The following is a 21,744-nucleotide window of genomic DNA, read 5'->3' as shown; positions in this document are numbered from 1 at the left end:
TATGAGGCCTCATTTGCCAGTTTAGTGGATCTTCCTAGATTTCTATATTCCTCAAATTGGTGCTTCAAATATACTCTATACTCCAGCCCATGGCCACTTATTCTTTCTCCCATCCCTTAACTTCTTGGTTTCAGCCCTGGTTGACCGGAGTGAGGATGGGAGTGAAAGGAAGGGGTTTGTGAACAAAATTTATTGAAGTTAAACAATTATAAGAAAAGGAACCCATAAACATAAAACTCTCATTTCCATCAATTCTAACTCTCCTGGTAAGTTATCAACACAGAACTAGTTTACATAGCTGTAATCACGTGTACATGTATCACATTCTGAGGTTTCCCTCTGCCGTTTAACCTCTTTTTCATATACCTCTAATGTACTGGCAAATCACATTTCCTTTTCATAGATGGGTCTCCTTTAGCTTTCTTTACTTATTAGATGGATATTATTATTTTCATTCTTTTTCTAGATTAATTAGGTCATTTCATTTTAAGCCAGGGGAGAACTAAAGGTTGTCAGGGGAAACCAAGTAACTTTGTTCTCAACAGCTGATGAAATAAACTCTGCACTACACTTCAAAAGGGATAAAGTCAAAAGCTTTATGGTAGTATTTTCCATGGGATTTATATGCTTTTTTTGGTGTTGACTTCTGTGCTACTTTTAGGTTTGTGACCATTATGAAAAGTAGTGGTTATTGCAAATGGTTGCCAGAGAAAGACATTATTATACCTAAAATGTAAAAATAACAGAGATGTCTCTAGAGTTTTAAAGCCCACAGGTGAATGAAAAATACCTTCGGTATTGTATTTCATTCTCATATTGTTGAAATAGTCAAAAGCATTTTTTAGAGCCCATATTCTCACTACGTTATCTTGTCCAGCTGAGGCAAGTAATCGGCCACAGTGAGAAAATTTCATGGTCCACACAGCTCCCTATGAAAACAAAGAAAGGTTCAAAGTTATTACAAAGGGTGATGGGCACTGAGGGGGGCATCTGATGGAATGAGCACTGGATGGTATACTATATGTTGGCAAATCGAACTCCAATTAAAAAAAAGTTATTACAAAGTTGAAACTTTTTTTTCAAAGACTTTATTTATTCATGAGAGACACACAGAGAGAGGCAGAGACATAGGCAGAGGGAGAAGCAGGTTCCCTACAGGGAGCCTGATGTGGGACTCAGTCCCAGGACCTCTGGATCATGCCCTGAGCCAAAGGCAGAGGCTCAACCACTGAGCCAGCCAGGTGCCCCTAAACCTTTTTTTTAAAGATTTTATTCTTAAGTCATCACTACACCCAATATGAGGCTTGAATTTATAAGCCTGAGATCAAAAGTTGCATGTTCTACCGACTAAGCCAGCCAGGCACCCCTAAGAGTTGAAACATTATTTTAAAGCCAAAGTAAAGAATTATTCCAAATTATACATCCTAAGATAATGCTCACATTCTGATATGACCTGAGGCCAACAGTTCAATGATGCAACAGCACAAAGAGGAACTTTTAGGAGAAAAGCAGGATAAGAAAGCAGCATTTTACCATAATCTAAATTAACAAGGTCAAAGCACAAGTCTTGTCTACAAATTAAAGGAAATGGAGTTCCGAGGTGGCCAGAAATCATTGTAAAAACACAAATAAAATCTCAGTCTCCTAGCTGAACATAAGGGGGAGTGGCATCAGAGGAGACAGAGCCTCAGGATACCACTGATACTCTTGATCAGAGCTGAGGGAAATAGAAGTTCACATTAGCAGTGACTTTCATTGCATTGGGCATTTATAAAGTGTTGGAATGGTGTGGTCTCATCCTGTTTTTTTTTCTCCCTAGAAACAATGTTTCACAGTATATGGTTAGAATTCCCAGATACTGGGCACCTGGGTGGCTCAAACACCTGCCTTCAGCTCAGATCGTGATCCTGGGGTCCTAGGATGAGCCCCAGGTCAGGCTCCTGCTCAGCAGAGAGTCTGCTTGTCCCTCTCCTTCTGCCCCTCCCCCCTACTCATGCTTGCTCTCTCTCAAATAAAATATTTTAAAAAAAGAATTCCCAGATACTGCTAACACAGAGAAGTATGTATGTGTTGGGGGGTGGGGGTGGGGTGATTAAAGAACGTGAACCCTTACATTGGAAAAACCAAATCTATTACAACAAATACTGTTAAAACTACTATTTTATTATAACACATATCTATGCAGATCAAAAAGATTATCCAAGTTATGGGGTGCCTACTTATTTGGGAGACCATGCAACTCTTGGTCTCCAGGTCATGAGTTTGAGCCCTATGTTGGGTGTAGAGATTACCTAAAAATAAATAAACTTAAAAAAAGATTATCCAAGTTAGAGGCAACAGCTCATTTACTGAAATAACGTTCATTTCCACAAAATTCCAGTATATTAAGAAATTTGTTATTGGGAGCCTACTAAAATGAGACTTTATTTAAAACTGGAAATAATGAAAGTGAATCAAAACAGTACAAGGAAATTCCTCAAGGAAGTTACCAGAATCAAATATTTTATGTGGAGATCATAAGCACCAAAGTCTAAATTCTAATCTGGCTGCCATCTAATATGTTTACAGTTGTTTCCTTCTAGTTAAGCCAAATTTTGGATTTAAAATCTAAATAAATAAAATATTTTTAAAAATAAATAAAATAAAATAAAATCTAAATAGATACAGATTCCCTGATCAAAAACTCATAGCATCATCTGTCCAATCTAGGAGTTTATTACCACCTTCCCTGTATGTTCCTAGCATTTTCAAGGGGTAACCTACAATATCACTTGTGCACTTTATAACTACTGTGGTACATTTTAACTCTGGTAGAAAACATGTACCTGTCTTCCCTGGTTTTAGCTGCCATTTGACAAAATACACTGACCTACTGCAATATTTGTGTTAATTATTTAAAATACACTCAGGGAGGGGCACCTGGATGGTTCAGTTGGTTAAGCATAAAACTTTATTTTGGCTCAGGTCATGACTCTGGATAGTGAGATCAAGCCCCACATCGAGCTCAGTACTCAGCAGAGTCTGCTTCTCCTTCTTATTCTGCTCCTTCCGCTGCTTGCTCTTTCTCTCAAAAAATAAATAAATAATCTTGAAAATAAATAAATAAGTAAATAAATAAATAAATAAAATAAAATAAAATAAAATATCTTAAAGATATGCCCAGGAAGCATTTTAAATGTCTTCTAAAGACACAGACCACCCTGTAAATTTAACTGCTTTAAAGTTTGTTACCTTTATACAGCTTTCTTAATGATACAGGCCTAGAGTTTACTTATTCGATAACTTTCACTTCTTGAGGGATGCCTGGGTGGCTCAGTCAGTTAGGAGTCTGACTTAGGCTCAAGTCATGATCCCAGGGTTCTGGGATTAAGCCCCATGTCAGGCTCCTGGCTCAGCAGGGAGTCTGCTTGTTTTGCCTGTCTCTCTCTCTCTCTGCACCCCTTACTGTGATCAGGCTTTTTCTCTCTCAAATAACTAAAATTTACAAAAATTCAAAAACTTTCACTTCTTGATATTTGCAAATGAAGTACCTGATAAAGGGATAGTATCCAAAATATATAAAGAACTTATCAAACTCAACACCCAAAAAAAGCAAATAACACAGTTAAGAAATGGGCAAAAGACATGAATAGACATTTTTACAAAGATATCCAGATGGGTAAGACTCATGATAAGATGCTCAATATCACTCATTATCAGGGAAATACAAATCAAAACCATGATGACATACCACCTCCCAATTGTCAGAATGGCTAAAATTAACAACACAAGAAACAACAGGTGTTGGCAAGGATGCAGAGAAAGGGAACCCTCTTGCACTGCTGGTGGGAATGTAAACTGGTGAAGCCACTCTGGAGAATGGTTTCTCAAAAACCTAAAAATAGAACTACCCTATGATCCAGCAATTCCATTACTAAGTATTTACCCAAAGGATCCAAAAATTGAGATTCAAAGGGGTACATGAACCCTGATGTTTATAGCATTATCAATAATAGCCAAACTACAGAGAGATCCCAAATGTTCACTGACTGCTGAATGATGAATAAAGAAGATGTGGTATAGGGCAGCCCAGGTGGTTCAGTGGTTTAGCGCCACCTTCAGCCCAGGGCCTGATCCTGGAGACCCGGGATCGGGTCCCACGTTGGGCTCCCTGCGAGGAGCCTGCTTCTCCCTCTGCCTGTGTCTCTGCCTCTCTCTCTCTCTCTCTCTCTCTCTCTCTCTCTGTGTGTGTGTCTCTCATGAATAAATAAATAAAATCTTCTAAAGATTTTAAAGTATATATATATACTTTACACACACACACACACACACACACACACACACACACACACACACACAATGGGATACTACCCAGTGATCAAAAAGCATGAAATCTTGCCATTTGCAATGGCGTGGATGGAGCTAGAATGTATAATGCTAAGGAAAATTAAGCCAATTTGAGAAAGACAAATACCAATATGATTTCACTCATACAAGGAATTTAAAAACCAAAACAGGGCAGCCCTGGTGGCTCAGCGGTTTAGCGCCGCCTTCAGGCCAGGGTGTGATCCTGGAGACCCCAGATCAAGTCCCATGTCAGGCTCCGGCTCCCTGCATGGAGCCTGCTTCTCCCTCTGCCTGTGTCCCTGCCTCTCTCTCTCTGTGTCTCTCATGAATAAATAAATTTAAAAAAATAAAAAATAAAAAATAAAAATAAAAACCAAAACAGATGAACATATGGGAAGTGGGGGGGAAAAAGGAGAGGGAAACAAAGCATAAGAGATTTTTTTAAAGGATTTATCCATTCATTTGAGAGAGAGAGAGAGAGAACACACATGAGTGGAGGGAGGGGCTGAGGGAGAGAAAAATACAATCTCAAGCAGAGTCCCTGCTGAGTGCAAAGCCCAAACACAATCCCAAAACCCCCGAGATCATGACCTGAGTTGAAATCAAGAGTCAGATGCTCAACTGACTGAGCCACCCAGGTATCCCAAACCATAAGACTTTGAATAGAGAACAAACTGAAGGTTGATGGAGGGAGGTGGGTGGGGGATAGGCTAGATGGGTAATGAGTAATAAAAAGGCACTTGCTGTCATGAGCACTGGGTGTTGTACGTAAGTGATGAATCACTTAACTCTTATTCCTGAAACCAATATTGTACTGTATGTTAATGAACTAAAATTAAAAACAAAACAAAACAAAAAACCTTTCAGTTCTTGAATAATCCAGAAATAGACTGCATTACCTAGGCATTAAATCATTATTAATATTAATTTACTCTTCTTGAGTCAGGTTAGCAAAATTATATACCTAAGAGATTGGCTTTATAGAAGCCAATATACTTCTCTCAATGAAAACAGAGTCAATCCTGAAAAAATAAAGGTTGCTTACCATATGCTCACCACTAAGATCTTGTACCACTTTGATCTGATCAAAATCATAAGGTCCTTTGAAACCATGTGCTGCTTTGAATTTGACTGGTCTTGTATATGGCATTCCTTCATCATCACTTGATGAAGGATCATCTTGATCAGTATGAAACACTGAATAGAAAAGCAATATAGAAATCATCACTAGCTAATGTAGACGTAGCTATCATATGTTCATATCTACTCTTCACCAAGAAAATTCATTAAATGGAAAAGCAGTATCTATTACACCAAATAGCATATTGGTTAAGAACATGGGATCTGGTGCCAGACTGTCTGGGTCCAAATCCAGCTCTGCCATTTATTTGTCTATATGACCATAGCCAAAGCACTGGACCTTTTTGTGCCTTGGTTTTCTCATCTATAAAATGAATAACAGTACTTACCTCATAAGGTTTTTATGAAGGTTAAATGAGTAAATACAGGTCCAAGTGCTTAGAACAGTGTCTGGCACAAAATAACTACTGTATTAGTGCTTATTAGAAAAATAAATGAGTACAATTCCCACAAAGGCATAGGAAGTTAAGATTGAACAAATTTAGAATATATTCCTAATTTTGAAAATATTCATAAAAATGAAACAGCCTTACAAAACTAGCTTACAAACTGATCAATGAATACTCATCGCTTCCAGGTTGTCATAGTTATAGAATATGTAAAAATCCATGTTTAAGATGAACAAATTTATTTTTCTTCCTCTCATAAAATTAACTGATACCTACAGTACCATGATATATTGAAGTGCTAAGGTGTTTGCTAAAAGGTTTCTTACTTTCAATAAAACAAAATGCTTCTTATAAATTATAAGGTATTTGAATGATTACAAATCAATTAAATATTCATTTGTAATGTTCTATTTCACTTACCTTCATCTCTAACACTTTTAACTTTATTCACAGCACGCTCACCATATTCCTCTGCAAGGTGCTTTGCTCTCTTTACTGATTTTCCTAAGAACTTCTTCAGTTGAGTCCTTAGCAAAAATGCAAAAAAAAAAAAAACCAAAATTATTTTTAAGATATTACCTATTTGAGACAGAGAGCAAAGACATGAGTAGGGGAGGGGCAGAAGAAGATGGAGAAGCAGACTCCCTGCTGAGTCTGCTCAGTCTCTGTCCAGTCCCAGGACCCCAAGACTGACCTGAGCTTAAGTTAGACTCTTAACTGACTGAGCCATCCAGGTGCCCCCCCAAACCAAAATTATTTATTAACTAACTATAAAAGCTCAACAACTAACAAATAATCTCATCAGCTGTGATTAGTGTATTATAATGGACAGTATCATATACTCTAGAGTATTTGTTTTCTTTCTTTGTTTTTGAGGGAGAGAGCAAGTGAGCGAGCTCAAGCAGGGGTAGGGGATGGGCACAGGGAGAGGGAGAGAGAATCCCAAGCAGGCTCCTTGCCCAATACAGAGCCTGACGAGGGGCTTCATCTCAAAACCCCGAGATCATGACCTGAACCGAAGGCAGATGCTTGACTGAGCCACCCAGGTGCCCCTCAAGCATTGTTTTTCAATGGTGAATAATAAATTGGCAGGGATGGGGTGGGAGGGGAGTGTTTAAAGTGCATGAACCTGAGACCCACCTGCAGATCATGATTTAGAGGGTCTGAGGTGGAGCTATTAATCTACAGTGAGAATGTCTTTGAGAAGACTACTTTAAAGAGCAATCCTTGGGACACCTGGGTGGCTCAGCTGGTTGAATGTCTGAATCTTGCTTTTGGCTCAGGTCATGATGTTGGGTCATGATACTGAGTCCCACACTGGGCTCTTGAGCTCATCAGGGTGTCTACCCCTCTCCCTATTCCCCCCCACCCCGTTTGCACTCATGCTCTCTTTCTCTCTCCTCCTAAAATAAATAAAGAACTCTTATAAAAAAAGTAATCCTTAAAAAAACATTTTGCCAATATAAAAACTATATAAATATAGGGGTGCCTGGTTGGCTCAGTCAGAAGAACATGTGGACTCTTGATCTAGAGGTTCTGAGTTTGAGCCCCATGTTGGGTATAGAGATTACTTAAAAATAAAATCCTAAAAAAAGAAGCAAACTATAAGGAGGGGGCGCCTGAATGACTCAGTCATTTAAGAATCTGCCTTCAGCCCAGGTCATGATCCTAGAGTCCTGGGATGGAGCCCTGAGTTGGGTTCCCTGCTCAGCAGGAGTCTCCTTTTCCCTCTTCCTCTGCCACACCCCTGCTCAGGTTCACTAAATCTCTTTCTCTCAAGTAAATAAAATCTTTTTTTTTTATTTTTTATTTATTTTTATTTTTTTATTTTATTTATTTATGATAGTCACAGAGAGAGAGAGAGAGAGAGAGAGGCAGAGACACAGGCAGAGGGAGAAGCAGGCTCCATGCACCGGGAGCCCGACGTGGGATTCGATCCCGGGTCTCCAGGATCGCGCCCTGGGCCAAAGGCAGGCGCCAAACCGCTGCGCCACCCAGGGATCCCATCAAGTAAATAAAATCTTAAAAAAAGAAAGAAAGAAACTATAAAGGGATATTTACTTACAGAATAAAATGTTTGGTACCCTATGATGGCCTTTTGTCTCTTCTCTTTCAGTTTGGGTATTTGCATGCAATACAGTTAGGCTGAGCTTTCCCAGGAAGTATTCCCAAATACAATGTAATACAAGTATGCATTTCAACTGTCCATAAACAGGACTTATTTATTGCTTTTTAAGTAATCTGTCTCAAATTTCATATATTAAGATCATAAAAAATAAGGCATAGTACATAAATGATATTTAAAACCAAAACAAAATTTACAGAAGGCAATTTTTACCAATTCATGGAACTCATGATGTTAAAGGGTAGTATTTGAAAGAGTTGCTAAGCCATATATAGAAAGATGTTCACTGCCACATTTACAAAACATAAAAAGTAGGGGAAAAAGGCATAAAAAGTAGAGAAAAACTGAGTTTTCATCAACAGAGGAATGAATAAGTGCCAGTATATTCTTACAATGGAATGCAATAAAATAAATGAGGCAAACCTCAGTTCTTCAAATGTACCAAGTTCTTAGTCATCTTGGGGCCAATGCCATGTTATTTCTGCCTGGAACATTCCTCCCATGGTTAATTTCTACTCATCTTTTAGGTCTTGGACCAAACAGTTACTTCTCAAAAAAAGCCCTCAAATCTTTTTTTTTTTTAATTGATTTATTTGAGAGAGAGAAGGGAGGGCAGTGGTGGGGGGAGAGAAAGCACAAGAGCACAAGCAGGGAAAGCAGCAGAGGGAGAGGGAGAAAGAAGAAGAGTACCCCACACAGGGCTTGATCCCAGAACTTGGGATTATGACCTGAGTTGAAGGCAGATGCTTCACCAACTGAGCCAGCCAGGTTCCCCCCTCCTTGACTCTTTAGAGCAGATTTTCCTGTTTTCTACTCCCACAGTACCCCATACATTTCTTTTATTGCAATTACTACAAATGTAGTTAGATTTATGTTTCTCCTACTTAACTGGGAGCTCTAGGAAGGCAGGGACTACATTTGTCCTAACTATTGTATCTGCAGCACTGAATTCCCATATCTGGCTGATAGAAAGGCTACAATATATTTATTATTGGTACTGATATAAAGAGATGTTCATTACAAGTCAGATTTTTTTTTTTTTACAAACCAGATATTTTTAAAAAGCCAGCTGATAGGGGCACCTGGCTAGCTCAGTCAGCAGAACATGTGACTCTTGATCTCCATGTTGAACATGGAGCTTACTTTTGAAAAAAGGCAAATAAAGCAAGCCAATAAACTATAGGCACAGTATTAATCCTGCTTTTGTGAGGAAAAAAATTCTAGGCAGAATACACCTAATTATTAACATTGGTTATTTCTGGATGAGGAGACTTTCATTTTCCATATTTCTGTATTAGTTTTTTTGTTCTTGTTGTTAAAGGAATCTTTATACCTAAGATGGGGCTTAAACTCACAACCCTGAGATCAAGAGTTGCATGCTCCAACCCGTCCAGGCATCCTTGTATAAGTTTTGATAATAAAAAAACACAGATGATAAACCATTTTAAAAATTAATATAAGAGGTGCCTGGGTTGTTACATGCATTGTGGGTAAATCTTTTCTGAGAGTTCTCAATGCTTTCTTTGATACACTTCCCATACTAAGGAAAGATCAGACTATAGTGAAGAATTTGCTTTTGGGCCTTAGACTCATCTGCCTTTGGCTCAGGTCATGATCCCAGGGTCCTGGGATAGGGCCCTGTGTGAGGCACTCTGCTCAGCAGGGGAGTCTGCTTCTCCCTCTCCTTCTGCCACTCCCCCTGCTTGTGCTGTTTGTCTCTCTCAAATAAATAAAATCTTTAAAAAAAATCAGAAAACACATTAAGATAACATAAAATAAAGGTAAAATGTAATTTATGTAGACTGTAGGTGTCATTGAAATTGAGAAAAGGAAATTTACCATGAACTGGAGTAGTATGGAAAATTGTTTAGTTGGATTTGAAAGCAATGTCAAGAATAATCATGTTCTACTAACATTTCTGGTCCCTACCATCAGAAAAATAATACAGGCATGATGAAAAATTTATTGATCATTTACTATTTGTCAAATGCTATAAAAATGACCACCAATATAGCCTCAAGCAACTCCTGTTCCTGGGAACAGGAAATGGTGGTGGTAGATGGACATATAAACTAGATAGAGCACAGACTTAAAATAGTATGGCAATTCTCTTATTTTTTAAATAAAAGCTTGAAATAAAGAAAAGGAATGTACTGTAACTCACGTTTTCTGTTTTAACCTTCCACCATCAGTATCTGTTGTCTGAGATTGTAACTTTTCTTCATCATCTGACTGTGCTGCGTCATTACTACAAGAGGGGGAGGAAGTCATTTTAAAAGAAGCCATTTCCCCCTACACCTCTCAACAATCTCTATGTATATTTACTATATATTTACTATATACTCAGGTACTCAGAATAAGAAAAAAAACTATGTTAACATACTTTATAGAAGTTTAATTTTAATAATGATCCTGAGACTGTAAGAAGTGAAAGGTCAAAGAATAGAATCTTTAAGCATGGTATAATGTACAAAATGCAAGTGAAAGCAATTTAGGAACTTATGGAAAACCTACTACCAACAAGGCTTCTTGCTGGACAAAACATGCTGCACAGAAATGACAAATTAACTTCCTCTTTGCTTTTCAGGCACATCATGTATTACACTTTATTAAGAACTACTTTCATAATAATCACTTCTTTGATCTACATACATCTCAGTCAATCATTGCACTGTAAAGTCATTTTCTAGCCTACAAAGATAATACAATTACTTATAAAATTTGTAGTACTTAAAGCCAGGTTTTAGAAAACCAGGTCTTCATTCCACATGGCTTTTTACCCTCAATATGTTTCAATAATGTCTCTAGTATTATATAAATCATTTTAAAAGTGAAACAAAATACTATGAGATTCAAGAGATATTCTATTTTCCTCAAGAAACTTTATGGTCTTAAGAGAGAATATTGAAGAATTCATATATTAACTCTTTTAAATCCAAATTTTACAAAAGAAGACTGCATGAAATCAAATTAGGGACTGCTATAGTTCATAAACACAGAAATCTTCACCACTCTGAAATATTACAAATGATAAATAATAACAATAGGCCATACCTTACATATTCCTTAGTCCTTCTCATGATGTGTAGAGTGAGAGGATTAATACCTGTTGGCAGTTTCTCTTCTGCAAGACTCAAAGGTATTTCTTCTCCAGTATCTAGGTTCTTAATCATGACACTGGCTAAAATTTCCTGAGATAAATAAAAATAACACCAAGGGGACCTATAATTTAATTATCTTTTTGAGTCTGCAAAATTCTCAATTAAGCTAAGGACTTTCTAGATATATTTAGTACTGTGTACAATAATTTTTAACTTTAGTGAGATACAATTCATACACTGAAAAATGCACTCATTTAAAGTGTATAATTCAATGATTTCGAGTAAATTCAGAGTTGTGCAACGATTACCTTTAAGTTTAGAACATTTCCACTACCTCAAAAAGAAACTCCATATCCATTAAATGCCACACCTCATTTTCCTCTCCTCTCATCCCCTGGCACTGACTAATCTACTTTTTGTCTCTATGGTTTGCCTATTCCAGACATTTCATATAAATCAAATCATCTTGTATGTTTGTCTTTTGTGACTGGCTTCTTTCACCTAGCACCAGGTTTTTAAGGTTCATCCATATTTTGCAGCATGTGTCAGAATTTCATTCCTTTTAATTTCCAAAAAACAATCCATGTGGTTTGGATATACCATATTTTATTTATCCATTCATGGGTGATGAATGTTTGTGTTGTTTCCACACTTTGGTTATTATGAATACTTGTGTACATTTTTTGTGTGGACATATATTTTCATTTCTATCTGGTATATACATAGTATACATAGGAATGGAATTGCTGGGTCATGGTAATTCAATGTCTAATATTTTGAGGAACTGCCACACTGTTTTCCAAAGTATAATAATTTTTAAAAATATATTGCTTAAAAGAAATGAAAACTAAAAAAAAAAAAGAAAAAAAAAGAAATGAAAACTGGGGCACCTGGCTGGCTCAGTTGGTGGAGCATGTGCCCCTTGGTCTTGGGGTTGAGTTTGAGCACCATATTGGGTGAGATTACTTAAAAATAAAAAAATCTTTAAAAAAGAAAGAAAAAAAGATATGAAAAATAAGATTTTGCATCAAAACTTTATTTGGAGTAAACTGGCCAATTGATATATACTAAATTTTAATGGTAAGAAGTAAGCACTTTGTCTGTATACTGTGCATCACTTAGCAAGTATAAAAACATATAAATATAACATCAAGTTCTTTTTAAGCCTACCTTCTATTAAATTTGGACCTTGTTTTCAATACCACATAATGGTATAAAAAGGTAAGTTTAAGTTAGAGTTGCAAACTCCAGAATATTCAAAAAAAAAAATCTGGGGTTGCTGGCTGGCTTAGCCAGTAGAGCATGGGACTCTTAATCTTGGGGTTGTGAGTTTGAGCTCCATGCTGGGTGTAGAGTTTACTTAAAAATAGATAAAACAAGGACACCTGGGTGGCTCAGCAGTTGAGCATCTGCCTTTGGCTCAGGGCATGATTCTGGGGTTCCAGGATCGAGTCCCACATCAGGCTCCCCGCAGGGAGCCTGCTTCTCCCTCTGCCTGTGTCTCTGCCTCTCTCTGTATCTCTCATGAATAAATAAATAAAATATTTTAAAAAAATAGATAAAACAATAAAAATGTTTCTAAAAACTAAGAAAATCAATTTTCATTTTTTCTTCTACATTTTTTTGCCTAACAGCATTAAACTTTAAATTTTTTTAAAATCATGGTAAAATATTTTTAGTTGTATATTCAGTGGTATTAAGCACATTAACAATGCTGTGCAACCATCACTACCATTCATCTTGAGAATTTTTTCATCCTCTCATTATGATTTTTATATTTTATGTTTTTAAGAACAAAAATAAAATCTAATTATACCTCATCAGTAAGCTCTCTTCCAGAGTTGGATCTAGGTCTCTGAGGGCCCATCACCTCACCTGCTACAGTCTGCCCATCAGGTGCTTTTCCATTTTCCTAAAATTACAATTTTATAAACAGAAAGTAGACTGAGTCAATTTTTATAAACACTCAATTATTCATTACCACACACAGTTCTAAAGAATTCCATAATTCACATAATGGAGCCTACTGAAAATTTAAATGAAACACTCCATTTCAGTCTTTTATTATTCCCAGCATGCTGAAAAACATTAAGTATCAAAACCACTGCTGCCCATGAAATAATGTCTTAGTATTTGAAAGCAAATAAATGTTCTATTTGAACCTGACCCAAAAGCAGTTCTCTACTACCAGAATGCCAGCACTAAGACTGACATTAATCAGGACTATACTTGTGCTTATCTCGAAGGCAGGGATTGGCAAACTTTTTCTATAAAGAGCAAGATAGTAAATATTTTAGGCTTTCTGTTTCACATGTAATGTCTATCATGTATTCTTTTTTCCCCCCTACAATCCCTTAAAAATGAAAAAACCATTCTTAGCTCGGGGACCCTACAAAGACAGGCTACTGCCAGTCTCTGCTCTAAAGCTATCACAAGATTGAAGTGGCATATCTCCCAGTCTGCTAACCTGTCCCAACCACAGCTACCACACAAGTAAGCCTTGAGTCCCAGAAATTGGGCTATGGTAAAATTCATGCTATCAGGTACTTTCTATTGCCTCCATATGGATATATAACGTAGTTTATGAATGTTTTTTTCATAATCAGGTAAAGGAAATTATAAATAAAAGTCCTCAATTTTGACCACCATAGGTCAGGTAAATGAAGACTGTAGTTGATGCTTATTAACATTATAATAATATTACAAATAGCAGCATCTTCCTTTTTTTATATTGCCTACTACATGCCATGTACTTGGCATAGCTCATTTCATCCTTACAAAACATCTTCAAGGAAGGCTGTCCCCTTTTATCAAAGGGACATCTGAAAGTCAGATATTAAATAGTTCGTTAGAATCACCTAGCTATGTAGTAGCAGAGCTAGAAAGGGGATATAAGAAGGCCAGGTTTAAGGACAAAGAAATATTCCGCCTGGAGAAGAAGGAAGGTTCAACAAGCAACAAACCAGCCAGCCGTGGAAAGTTGTTAAAGCCTATGTCAAATATAACATGAATTTACCAACCTGGGCAGTAACTATTTTATCTCCACTGGTAGCACTTGCCAAGTCAAGAGAAGGTTGAGAATCCTTGACTGTATTCTCTGAAGCCATGTTCGTACTTAGGAGAGTATCAGATGTAATATTCTCTTTGGGAACTGCAATGACGATGATGATAATAATGATGATGATGATAATGGCAATAACTAGTATTTATATTTGGAACCTTATATAGAGCTTGAAAGTGCTTTAACCTTTGTCTGATTCTTACAACAATCCCATGAGGAAAGTGGTTTTATTACTCTCATTTTATATATGATGAAACCAGGATTCAAACAAGTTATTTCAATTTCTCAAAGCTATACAACTTATACACGAAGAGATCTATGTCTTGAATTCAGATCTTAAGTTTCCAATGGTAACAGATTTGAAAATTTGAAGTCTACTAAAATGTTCAAACATAGTAATGTAACTTACTACCAATGTAAACATTTTCTCTTTTTATTACTAAAATAACTTTTATAACTTGGTCATGGTCATCAACATGGTTGTATATAGCATAACTGAAATAAAACCAAAAAGTCAAATAGCTTCAACTCCAAAATCTCTCCACAAGTTATTTCTCAATTAAATACTTGCCGTCTAGATCAGGTGTTTTAAGGGCCTCAAACTCCAATTCACTTTTCTTTTTTCTTGGTGGTGGAGCAGGTCGAGATGGAGGTGGGGGTCTAGGAGGTGGGAAATTAGTTGGAGGGGGAGGGCGTGCTGGAACAGGCTTCTTTGTACTTGCCACAATGTCAGGTTCTGGAGTAAGCTGTCTTGGGGGTTTGGCGGGAGCCACTTCTTCCATGGCAGCAAAATCTTTAGTAGATAAAGAGTTTGAGGACATGGGTTCTAGAACATCACTTCCTTTGGCTTCCACAGCTTCCTTGTTCAATACTTCTGTTTCAGTTGCAGGCACATTATGCTGCTCAGTTGAACCTATTTCAGTTAACTTAGTGATTTCATCTACTGACTTCTCATAGATGTCATCAGAAGGAAAACATCTTTTTGATTCTAATTCAGTTTCTTCAATTGCATTCTGACTTTCTGCTTCTTTGGAATCTTCCTGTAGTACTTGATCTATGGCTAACAGTCCAGGTATATTGCTAAGATCTGTTCCAGCTACAATAGAACTGGCAGTAGCCTGATCAGAGTGTCTTTTTCCTTTGGAATCTGAGGAGTCATCTTCCAGCTGTAGTACTTTCTGACTCTCCTCAATAATACTTTCAATAATCTGATGAAAGGTTAAAAAGCAGTTTTTTTAAAAAAATGAAGCTATTTACAAGAACATAATAACAGCTAATCATTTACATAGTACTTACTATGTGCCCTGGGAATGTACTGTTCTTAGCACTTTACTTTTTTTAATCTCTACAATAACCATATGAGTTAGCACTCTTAATATCATCATTACACAAATGAAGGAACAAAGGCATAGAGGGATCAAGTGATTTGTCCAAGGACACACAGCGAGTAAGTGATGAAGCTGGCAAAAATCCCAGGAGTTTGGTTCCAGAATCTGTTCTCTTAACCATTATAATAGGGAATCTGTTAGTATGTATAATCACAAAAGTTCAACCAACCCCGTAAAATAAAAGATCAAACCTAAATTTACATTCAGACTCTTCATATCCTTGTCCATTTACATATTTATGCCAAGTTAGTTGCAGTAACAACCTGCTGCTTTAGTTAACAAAACTGTGAGAATTAAAACCACCTAGCACAAGAATTCGAATTGTTTAGTTCTGAACTCAAGCCTATGACAAAAAAAGCTAGGAGATGCAGGGAGATTAACATCCATTTTTTTTTTCAAGATTTTATTTATTTTTTCATGAGACACAAAGAGAGAGGCAGAGACATAGGCAAAAGGAGAAGCAGACTCCTCACAAGGAGCCCAATGCGGGACTTGATCCCAGGATCTGGGATCAGGACCTGAGCCAAAGGCTCAACCACTGAGCCACCCAGGTGCCTCAGAGGTTAACATTCTTAAACTATACCAAATGCTCCACTATTCATCGAAATGGCAGAACCACAAGAGTTCAAAAACTCAGCTCACCTTGCCTTTTCCCCCGTTTACTTCTTTTTTTAAAAAGATTTTATTTATTGGAATCCCTGGGTGGCTCAGTGGTTTAGTGCCTACCTTCAGCCCAGGGCGTGATCCTGGAGACCCAGGATCGAGTCCCACATCAGGCTCCCCGCATGGAGCCTGCTTCTCCCTCTGTTAGAGGCACACACAGAGAGAGGCAGAGACATAGGCAAAGGGCTGTGTGAACCCCGCAGGCTCTCCATGCAGGGAGCCTGATGTGGGACTCGATCCCGGGACTCTAGGATCACGCCCTGGGCCAAAGGCAGGTGGCTAAACCACTGAGCCACCCAGGGATCCCCTCCCCCTTTTACTTCTTTTCTGTAGCTGAAAAATATAGACAGGGTTTTTATAACTTCTACCAACATTTAAAATAAAAGATATTTTCTACCCAGTACTATCATTATTACAACACAATATCTCCCAGTCCACCTATCTGTCCACCATGCCCTACAATGGATGATTTCTGCTTTCTCAATTCCTTGGCTCCAAAAAGTTAACAGAACGTGTAACAGAGCCATCCTGATCTGGCTTACCACAAATACATGTAGACCTGAGCTGGATATGACTGCTGCTCAATAATATTTCTCCCTGATATCTCAGCATAGTCCACATATTAATTTTTCCTCAACCTTCCAATTTTTATCCTAGTCTTAATCATACTTTGACCAGAGGAATATTAACTAGAGTCCACCTACTTTGTCAACTAGGTGGTTACTGAGCACTGACTACCTTAGTGATAACAGAAGCCAGTGGGTTTAAGAATGAGTAAGAGTGACAACACAGAGATAGCACAATCTATGTTTTCAAAAAGCTTGGCTATAAATGGAAGAGGCTGCAAGAAAGTGACCCAGCATTTTTACAAGCTGAGGGGAAGGAGCCAACGGTAGAGTTAGATAAAGTTCTGGAGAAGAAAGGAAAGAGGACTATTGTGTATTAGACCAGTACACATATTTTCCATTTAATCTTTGCACAGGCCTTGAGGTAGCTAGATTATCTCCCTCCTACAAAAACAAGAATCTGAGGTAAAGGCATTAAGAATTTTGTCCAAGGTTCCACCGCTAGTAAACTACAAGGTCAAAACTGAAATCCAGATTTTTCTCAAAAATCCAGTGTTTTTTATATTATACCATGCTACTTTGGACAGGAAGATAATAAGTTCTCAGACATGAAAAAGAGGCAAAAGATGAAAACAAGTCTGCAGGTAAGGGAAGTGAGAGCAGATGAAAAGGAGTAAATTCAGGCTTCTTAGTCTTTATTGTCTATATGTGGTAGGAAACAAGGTTATCTGCTTTTGAAAGCAAGCAGGGTACTAGTGGGCACAGTGGGCATGAGGTGACTATTAAGGTCTGGAATAATCATTATGCATAATGGAAATGCTAATACCAGAAAAGGGGTTAAAATGAGCTTAAAAATCACAAGTCTTCCCCAATCCCTTATCCCTTCACTGAAGGGATCCCCATTCCTATCTTCAAGCAGGAAGTAAAGGCTCTCTTTCTGCCCTTATAGTTTGTAAGTTTATATGAACACATTTTACAGTCAGTTTTGTATTTAACTAATTTCTTCTACTAAAATGTAAGTTACTGGGGAAAGGGATTGTCTTGTCTGGTGCACTGTATATTCCCACAGCTTTTATCATTCGTATGTGATACTTAAATCAACTGAAAAGACTACAACTTAAAAAGTGAGACCTAGTCTTAAGCTTCACTCAGCTGCTCCATAGTGTTTACTATTTTTTCAGTTTCTAAAGTCTCCTTAAAAATTACCTTTATTGGCCACTATTAGTTACCCATTTGTATCCTAAGAAAAAATTCTTGAAAAGGAAAACTAGTGGAAAAAATAGAAACATTTCAAGTTTTCAACAATAAGAATAACTAGATACATTGTAATATATTTGCTTCATAGAAAACTGAAACATCAAATGAAAACTGAGTATTGAAACTGTAGAAATACAATAAAAACTAATGATGGTAAGAGGAAAAGGTAAAATATAGAATTCTATTTACACTATTATTAGACAAACAAAACAAAACAAAATCATGCAAATGAGTGAGAACCAGAAAGCAAAGCTGAAAAATTAAGATAGCTGTTTGTTACAGTGAGAACTATGGGCTATTCTGATTTAAAAAGAAAAAACTGGTTACTACTTTTGTTCCCTTATTTATGCTGATATACAATAATACCATTTCTCTCCAAAAAAAATCCTTTTGAGGGAAAAAAGTATGATCAATATTAAAATAGAGAGTTCACTGGGGGCACTTGGGTGGATCAGTAAGTTCAGCATCGGACTCCTGATTTTGGCTCAGATCATGATCTCAGGGTTATAGGACAGGCTCCATGATGGGCAAGGAGCCTGCTTAAGATTCTTGCTCTATGCTCCTCCTCTCTTTCTCCCTCCTTCTCTAATAAATAAAATAAAATACACTTAAAATATGGAGTCCATTAAATTTATAAATTCCGGGGTACCTGGGCAGCTCACTTGTTTAAGCATCTGCCTTTGGCTCAGATCATGATCCCAGGGTCCTGGGATCGAGCCTTGCACTGGGCTCCCTGCTGAGCGGGAAGCCTGCTTCTCTCTCCCCCACTCCCCTTGCTTATGCTCTTTCTGTGTCAAATTAATAAAATCTTCTAAAAAAATTATAAATTACATAAGGTTAGAACAATGGATTCTCATCAAGGGTGATTTTGCTCAGCACTCCTCCCCAGACATTTGGTGATGTATGTAAGATATTTTTAGTTGTCATGATAGGGTGCAAGTAGGGAGGAATCTATTGATGTCTAGTGGGTAGAAGCCAGGGATGCAGCTAAATACCCTACAATGCACAGAAACGTCTCTCCTTCCCTCCAGAATTAAAACTTATTCAGCCCAAAGTGTCACTATTGAGAAACTCTAGGATAGAGAATGCGTCATTTTGCTGGTCTCTGGAAACCCACCAGCCAGAACAGAGCCAGGGGTACAGAAAATACTCACAAGTAGGAGAACTGAATGAACACATAGTATCCTTTCTCCTCCCATTTTATCCTGATACTGTCAACTACTCATTGTCAAAATTTTTATCTTGTGCTCAGTTTCTTCTAGTAAACCAAACTCTGAAGCTTTAAAGAATCAAATTTTTAAAAGGTATCAAAGGCACTATTAGAGTAATGACTTTGTGTAACCTCTAACTCTTAAAGGCATCAGAATTTGCTGCACTGAGCCTTTCAATACCTTTAATTCTTGGTAGTTACCTCAAGAATAGCTACAGCTTAGGGATCCCTGGGTGGCTTAGCGGTTGAGCACCTGCTTTGTGCTCAGGGCATGATCCCGGGTTCTGGGGATCGAGTCCTGCTTTGGGCTCTGCCTGTGTTTCTGCCTCTCTCTCTCTCTCTCTCATGAATAAATAAAATCTTTTAAAAAGATAGCTAAAGCTTATTCTAATAAAAATGAAAGCATAAAAAATCAAAATACATTACAAAACAATTTTCAAAATACTGTTTCAAGGAAAAATTATCAATTAGTTTGTTTATGAAATGACCTCTAAAAAGCGTGATGTGTCTTCAATCTCCAATTGAAGATTCAAGGAACATTTAGTGAATATCCACCAAGTATACTGCACTACAAAAAATATAGAAAATTTTCCACTTTAAATATACCATATGTATATGACATCTGTTAAACCAATACTGACATTGTATCTTACCAACCTTTTTAGACACATCTTGTTTCAGTTCTTGTACAGGAGACTCATTTCCAACTTTGTGTGCAGTGTTCTCAGTTTCCTATATTAAAAAGAAAAGAAACAGATCAAATGATGACACTTTTTCTTTAAAATTCTTTTTAAGATGGGTACAAATTAGAAAACATAACCTTAATAAAGCAGCGGTCCATGAAGAGCTTAGATGTTTGTATATGGAAAGATGCCCAGATATTTTATGCCAACAGGGATAATGTGATTTGCATAAGGCTACGAATCAGCAATTTTCTATATTTCTATAGCAATAGATTATTTTCCCATAAATGTGCCCATCTTTTTAATATTAAAAATTGTACAGGAAGATAAAAACCACCAACTACCTTTGTAGCTTAAAAAGATGAAGGACTTAAAGCAAAGGGTTGAATCAGGATTGCTATCTTTCCCATAGTATTGCTCCATAAATACACATAAATATAAAAGTACATAATACAGAAAATCACATTCAGAGAATAGTTTTCTTAAAAATACTACATGCTTTAGATGAAAGGAATCAAGACAATCAGAAGTTAAAGTTCCGCAATAAATGATGAAAAAAATTAAACCCACCAAAAATACATATATATCTACGTATACATTCATATACACATACGTACATATATATATATATTTGGGAGGTTAGAGAAGGTAGAGAGGGATACAGATTTTCTGCTGGGAAAAAAATTCTAGTAAAATAAGACAATTACACATTTGCAAATATAAACAGTATTCATCTCCATCCTAAATTGTCATTATGTTTATATAAATATAGCAATTTGAATGCTACTAATGATACTGAGAAAAAAACTTTTCATAATTTTTGGTACACATCACAGAGTTAGAGAAGGTTCATAATAACCATTTTTGACAGATAAGCAACCTAAGGCACATAACGATGTATCTAAGTATCAAGGTAGCACTTATACAAGTATTAGGATATGACCATGACAGGTACTGTGATAAAATTACTCCAGATCAGTATAATGCTAAAGATTTAATGTGCTAGAGAAATTTCTGTAGTACTTCTGGTATCTTCAAGCTGAAAAGCTGTTTCATGGAATTTTCAGTGTCAGGTAAAATCCAAACTCTATCACTACCCATGAGGGCCTACATCTTTGACCTCATCTACATTTCTCACTTCCCTTGTCCACCACAACCCCACATTCACACTTTGGCCAATCAGATGATTCTTTACCATCTTTAGGGTGATAACTCAAGCATTATCACATCAGAAAAGCCTTCCCTGGGATCCCTGGGTGGCGCAGCGGATTGGCGCCTGCCTTTGGCCCAGTGCGCGATCCTGGAGACCCGGGATCGAATCCCACATCGTGCTCCCGGTGCATGGAGCCTGCTTCTCCCTCTGCCTATGTCTCTGCCTCTCTCCCTCTCTCTGTGACTATCATAAATAAATAAAAATTTAAAAAAATTAAAAAAAAAAAGAAAAGCCTTCCCTCACCACCTTAAAACAGCCTTACCTGCTTAACTTTCTATCACATTATCTATATTTTGTTTCTTCATTGTACTTATTACCACCTGAAATGACCATTTACTTGCTTATTCTTTTGTCTCTTCCCTGCCCCACTAGAATGTAAGCTTCATGAGATCAAGGCCTTTGTTCCATCTACCACTATATACCTAATACCTAAAGAGTGCTGGGCAAAAGTAATTATTTGCTAAATGAATGTTGAATAACGCATGGCTCTGGCTTTTCTTCAGTAAATACACGTATCTTAAGTTTATATATCCTTTAATCAAATCCTGGTTTTAAACTAAAAGAAAAAGAACTCTAATCAGAACCAGTTAGTAAGATAATCTTGACAAGATGGAGAGAGAAT

At 37.1% G+C, this 21,744-nt stretch overlaps 1 protein-coding gene across 1 annotated transcript in view; it reads right to left on the bottom strand.

Annotated features, from left to right (window-relative positions):
* Positions 1 to 21,744, bottom strand: part of WDR44 (WD repeat domain 44) — an 81,800-nt gene that overhangs the window by 27,487 nt on the left and 32,569 nt on the right. Inside the window, exons 3-11 of the mRNA XM_055338824.1 lie at positions 19,884 to 19,958; positions 14,714 to 15,350; positions 14,102 to 14,232; positions 12,898 to 12,993; positions 11,035 to 11,171; positions 10,145 to 10,228; positions 6,276 to 6,382; positions 5,372 to 5,523; positions 791 to 929 (exon numbers count right to left, since the gene is read on the bottom strand). Coding sequence (XP_055194799.1) covers positions 791 to 929; positions 5,372 to 5,523; positions 6,276 to 6,382; positions 10,145 to 10,228; positions 11,035 to 11,171; positions 12,898 to 12,993; positions 14,102 to 14,232; positions 14,714 to 15,350; positions 19,884 to 19,958 — 1,558 coding nt within the window. The remainder of the gene's footprint in view (positions 1 to 790; positions 930 to 5,371; positions 5,524 to 6,275; positions 6,383 to 10,144; positions 10,229 to 11,034; positions 11,172 to 12,897; positions 12,994 to 14,101; positions 14,233 to 14,713; positions 15,351 to 19,883; positions 19,959 to 21,744) is intronic.

The sequence above is a fragment of the Nyctereutes procyonoides genome, unplaced genomic scaffold, assembly GCF_905146905.1.
Source record: "Nyctereutes procyonoides isolate TBG_1078 unplaced genomic scaffold, NYPRO_anot_genome, whole genome shotgun sequence".
Taxonomy (NCBI): domain Eukaryota; kingdom Metazoa; phylum Chordata; class Mammalia; order Carnivora; family Canidae; genus Nyctereutes; species Nyctereutes procyonoides.
Note: the sequence above shows the minus strand (reverse complement) of the source record. Positions and strands in the feature narration are given on the sequence as shown.